Here is a 5,960-nt window from a genome sequence, read left to right as displayed (position 1 = left end):
AATTCTTAAAAATTTATTCTAAAAGTTTTTATATATATATATATATTTTAAAATTAAGCGTATATATTTAATTGATTTTATTATATTCGTAATTGAAAAAAAATAACGTTTTATATTGCAAGCTAACATTTCCATGAAGTTTTTTTTTTTTTTTTGACCAACACATTCCCATGAAGTTGAATAACTAAAATGACTTCAGGTCAACCGCCAGTGGTTCAATCCCCTTCCTTCTCACTGCCACTGGTATTTTTCTCTCTCTTCCATTCCTCCATGAGTACACCGTACAGATATTTTACAGTGAGAAAACCCAGGCACGAGTATCACCGAATCCCATAAACTCCAATACATTGCAACCTGCCGCACACGATACGGGTTAATTTCCATGGCTCTGCGACCTATGCGCTTGAAACCACCTGCAATTGCTTGACTTTTTCTGGGTCAACTCCCTTCACAAGCCGAAATTGAGAGCAAAGAGATGAATTTGATCCTTCATCCAATTCTCTCTCTTACAAGAGCTCCAACATAAAATCCCTGTTTTTCAATGTGGGGATTTCCCAGAGTTAGTGGTATGGACCCTCCTACTTCGCTCTGATTGCTGAGAAAATTTGGCTTCTGGGTTTCTCCCCGACTAAAGTAAATATTGGGGGGACTGAATTATTTTCTCATGAGCTATGGGAGAGCATATGGCAGCCTTGCACACAGCTACCAACTCTGTTCAAGCATTGGGTAAAGGCTTTGATGTGAACTTGGATACGAGGTTACTCTATTGTAAAGGAGTGGCGGGATCTAGGGTAATCGAGATTGACGATGACCACAGGAGAGACCTCCGATTGGACGATGATTTAGTCGTTCCCAAGGTTTCGAGGGACATAATAAGCACTCATGAGCCCATCGAGCGTCAAAGGTCTGGAGTCTGCAGCTTCCAAGAGGTCGGAATAGTCGTGGACCGAAATTGTTCTGTATTTGTAACCTATTTTCTGAAACATTGTCTCTCATGCGTAATTCAGCATGTTAATTCTTCAATTGTTTCCAGTCATTTGCCTAAGTATAGTATATAACTCATGCCGCGTGTTTGTTTGATGCAATTGATATTTTGTTTGAGTTTTCATGTATGAATGTGGATGGGCGGAGATGATATTAGTGAATTCCATAGTGTTATGGACTTGAGGGAGGAGTCATGGTGTCGAACTAATGACGATGGCTAGTCCAGAAAACCATCCAAAACCCCGAAGAGCCTTTCCTTGAACACTAATTCACTAGGTTATTGGCAGAGAATGGTTCTTTTTGTTCATTGATAATTTTGAAGCAGATATTTGGAAAGTAAAGGCCAATGGTTATTATTGTAAAAAGTCAAGTGGTTTAAAGTTTTATTAATTCATGTAGCTCCTTGTCATTTGGCTGCAGATGGTGGAATATCTAAATAAGAAGGCTGATGTACTGGGAAACTTTCCACTTGGGAGCTTTAACTCTGCATTTAGCTTCACTGGTTCAAAATGTACTGATGCAGCGGCCACAAAAACCCTCTCTTTAGATGGCTTTTTCATTCCCCTGGCAAAGGTTCAACTTATTAAATCCCACTTAACATTGCGAGAAAATGTAAAAAGGGCTGTTCCAGTCAATTGGGATCCACCATCATTGGCCAGGTACATGAAACAAGTTCATCTGCAGAATTCAGAAACAAATATCTATGAAATTTGAATGGGAGAATCACATTTAGGGCCCGCAGATGAGAAAAAATGGTAGTAAAGGCCCAGAACAATAGAAGGTTCAGCAATGAATAAGACAAGGTTCAGTGATTTAGTTGTGCACACTGAACTTTTTGCTGTTTTGGGCTCCATACCATTTTTTCTCATCCGAGGGCCCTGAATGTGATTCTCCCAATCTGAATTGTCCCTGACTTTCAGTTGCATTTTGATAGCTTTATTGAAAATTTTGGGACACATGTCATTACATCCATAACTATTGGTGGTAAGGATGTAATTTATGTCAAGCAACACCATACTTCACCTCTGTCAAAATTGGAGATGAAAAACTATACTGAGGAAATTGGAAATCAGAGGTTCTCTGACACCAATAGCGAAACAAGTTCAGGTCAAACAAAATCCAAAGATAAGGCTAGTTCTCCTCTGATTCCTCTTACTTTTTTCGGTAAATTTTTTATCCTGCTTCTGCTTCACAGTAGCAAGCAGAACATTAATTGATTGCTTTGGTTATACATTTTGTAGGGTATTGAACCATTTTCATTCAATAGTCAAGGGATACACCCTCAACCTACAAATGCACCATATCATACTGGCAAAGAGGTACCTGATTTATGGTCAATAGATTATTTTTATATAGGTCTTCCAATGATTTGCCAAATTTTTGAATATTAAAATTTGTTTTGATAAATATCTTTTGAAGTTGTAATTTAGTAGACGTTGGGTAGTTGGCATTGTGTTTGCCTTTTGTGTCTTCAGGCACAAGAGTGTATAAGGTCATGTATCCTACCTGAGAGTCTTATGTGGTCATTCCCCCTGTCATTATGAGGGAACCCGTTCCCAATACTCCCTGCTCCTTCTGAAAGCCTAGACCTTGTTGATGCACTCAATAAGCACACAACAATAGAACATTGAAAGCACTGCTTTATTCTTTGCCTAATTTGATAACATGCCATATGATCTATATTCCCAAACATGTTAACTTCTTTAAGATCTGAAAGGGTGTAAGTGGTCAAGACTGCCCATAATCGGGATGACTCTCAGAATTTTCTCTGAAATCCCTGCTCTATGGAGGACTTATGTTCAGTTTGATCAACATGTATCTAGCGAGTGCTAGGCGTACTGTTCAAGCTCAGCTTGCCTTTTCCCACAAAAGAAAGGGTGTAAGTGAATTTGATAGGATCTGTGAACTTAGTGAACCACGTATCCAAATGAAGCAGTTTCCATTTCCTGCACCGCAACATTTGATTTGATGGCTATAATAATAACTATGACATGCATGATTGTTTTGCGGGGGTCATGATTTTCCAAAATCAATACACTGCAAGTGCTGATAGACTATCATTATGCTTGAATTAAGGGGGACACAGTCACTGACATTTTTTTCTATCCATCTGTTTACATCAGTAAATGGCATGGTTCGTAACTATTTACTAAATGGCATCTTTCATTTTTTTTTATTTTTATTTTTTTTTTCAAAATGACACAATCTGTTGGTTTTTCTGTGAAGATGATGTCGTTGTTTCCCCTTCCATTGTTGCCCTTCGTCTCTGACACTTTGGTCAGCATCTTCATATATTAGTTTGTTGAATTCTGGATTGTTATTTATGCACCAGTATGAACCTTTTCTCGCAAGAGAGTCCACACATTTTAAGAAGTCATATGGACATAAAGCATTTCATTATTGATTGTTATTATCTAGGTCTGTGTCTTTTTTTATACCATCAAGCTTTTCTTTCTGAGCTCTTTTAATTCAAATTGGTCAGGATGTGAGTATCATTTTCAGACGGAGGGGAGGGGATGATTTAGAACAAGACCACAGTAGATGGGCAAAAACTGTTCGGTCATCTCCAGATATTATTGAGATGACTTTCTGCCCTATGACAGGTCTCATTGATGGGGTAATAGGAAAGGAGCATTTGACTCGTGCTATTGGTCTCTACCTTGAATGTAAGGACAACTCAATCCTAACATAGATAATGTAGACTCTTTCCTCATATGCTGCGATCAGTTTATTCTAATAGAATAAATTTCACATATTCTGGACCGCCGGGAACAGATAAACCTCCAATTGAAGAACTCAGATATTTCCTAGAATTTCAGATTCCTCGTGTTTGGTCTCCTTTGCATGATAGGATTCCTGGTCACCGGAGGAAGGAACCTGTGTGTCCATCTTTGCAATTCAGCATAATGAGTCAGAAGCTTAACGTCAGCCAGGAACAGGTATGAATCATTTGTGGCATTATCTTGTGCTTTAAGGCTTCTTACCCTGTGTCCACGATGATTTCTTGGTGGAGATGTAATGTAAGGTAGGTCAGGCTACACAGGGTGTTTCCTTTTTCTATTTCCTGGTTTTCCTTGCTTTGGAAATAAGGTGCTTAATTTGTCACTTACCAGTTGAAAGACATTATATGATTGTGCATTTGTGTATCCTGATCAAATGGTTCCCCTTGGGCTCATCACTTGAATGTAAGCATCGGAGGCTTCTGCATATATTGATTCAATTTTACTTGACATTGTGGTGTGCAGGTTACAGTCGGACGTAGGCCAGTAACTGGCATACGTCTGTGTTTAGAAGGAAGCAAGAAGAATCGGCTGTGTGTTCATCTTCAACACTTGGCAACGCTTCCAAAGATCCTTCGGCCGCATTGGGACACACATGTAGCTATCGGTGCTCCTAAGTGGCAAGGACCCGAGGAACAAGATAGTAGATGGTTCGAGCCTGTAAAGTGGAGGAACTTCTCTCATGTGAGCACTGCACCAATTGAGAACCCTGAAACGTTCATTGGTGACTTCTCTGGCGTCTACATAGTTACTGGTGCACAGCTCGGAGTGTGGGATTTTGGATCGCGGAATGTACTGTACATGAAACTTGTGTATTCCAGGTTACCTGGCTGCACAATTCGAAGATCATTATGGGACCATAGCCCAGACAAGCCACAGAAAAGCGTGACTGCTGAGAGCTCTTGCAACCCTGATGAGTCAGGCTCTGGTTCTAGGGAAAACATCACAGGGAACAAATTGGGGAAGTACGTAGACTTTTCTGAAATGAGCAAGGGCCCTGAAGATCCCCCTGGCCATTGGTTAGTTACTGGTGGAAAGCTTGGTGTTGAGAAAGGGAAAATTGTTTTAAGAGTGAAATATTCGTTGCTAAATTACTGATTTCACGATCCATATTTTTGTACCAAGGTGTTGTGTGACGGCTTCTGTGAGTGTAGGTTACGGAAGTGGCAAATTCTGTTTGCTTTGCTGCCGACAGATTTCATGCCTCATCTATACATTTGTCAATGTATAAAATCTATGAGAAGCTCTATTATTTATAGGAAGAATCAGATACAAGTTTTCATAAAGTAGACTTATTTATAAATAAAACTTATAAAATTTAGAAATCATAGTTAAGTCCCTAAAATTTGAATGTAATTTGAAATTAGAATGCAAAAGACAATAATGCCTTTATTAAAAATGTATTATATCAATCAAATAATTTGCAATTATTTACTAATAATGTATGACTGTTATATTAACTTTTTATAATTATAATTTTAATTTTTTATATTAAATATTTAAACCTTTTAACTATTGAATGTGTAAAATTATAATTGTAAAATATTGAAATGATGATTGTAAATTAGTGATGAAGTAGTTGTAAATAACTAGTGTCAAACTTTGTTAGTAATGCATAATCGATTTAATGATTAGATATATGAAGTTATAGTTGTAACAAATTAAAGTGATAATTATAAATTATTGATAAAGTAATTATAAATAATTAATGTTAAATTTTTTAATAATACATAATTGGTATAACTATCATATGTGTGAAATTATTGTTGTAAAAAATTGAAGTGATAATTATAAATTATTGATGAAATAGTTGTAAATTATTTGATTGATGTAATACATTTTTAATAGGGGCATTATTGTCTTTTGACCCTAATTAAGTACCCTCAGGTCTCAAGGAACCTAGCTGTGGTTTCTAAATTTTGTGAGATTTTTTTTTAAATAAGTTTACTCTATGAGACTTATGTATAATTTTCTCTTATGTATAAGTTATAAATAATGGGGTCCATTTTTGTCTACAAAAGAATAATGGGGTTCATTGCTGAAATTTTATGCGGTTTATAAGGCTCGCATCTAGTATTCAAGTTTGGTATATTTCAAGGCAGTGAGAATACAAATTTATCCAAGATTTTTGCCATAAGAAACTGGAAACCATTAGAATGTTATCAACCTTGGGCTGATAATTGTCATCTTTCAAAT

The 5,960-nt window shown here is 37.0% G+C and overlaps 1 protein-coding gene across 1 annotated transcript; it reads left to right on the top strand.

Moving 5' to 3' along the window:
• The first annotated feature begins 226 nt into the window (after window positions 1-226).
• On the top strand, window positions 227-5,050 carry LOC129289497 (MACPF domain-containing protein CAD1-like). Its single transcript, XM_054926268.1, has 7 exons — window positions 227-929; window positions 1,405-1,643; window positions 1,919-2,114; window positions 2,226-2,303; window positions 3,467-3,650; window positions 3,760-3,923; window positions 4,230-5,050. The coding sequence occupies exons 1-7, from the start codon at window positions 672-674 to the stop codon at window positions 4,860-4,862; spliced, it is 1,752 nt and encodes a 583-aa protein (XP_054782243.1). The 5' UTR covers window positions 227-671; the 3' UTR covers window positions 4,863-5,050.
• The last annotated feature ends 910 nt before the right edge of the window (window positions 5,051-5,960 follow it).

Source organism: Prosopis cineraria, unplaced genomic scaffold, assembly GCF_029017545.1.
Source record: "Prosopis cineraria cultivar Desert tree isolate PC_DT_omini unplaced genomic scaffold, ASM2901754v1 PC12, whole genome shotgun sequence".
Lineage (NCBI taxonomy): Eukaryota > Viridiplantae > Streptophyta > Magnoliopsida > Fabales > Fabaceae > Prosopis > Prosopis cineraria.
The sequence above is the reverse complement of the archived record's forward strand: the minus strand, read 5'-3'. Positions and strand labels throughout refer to the sequence as shown.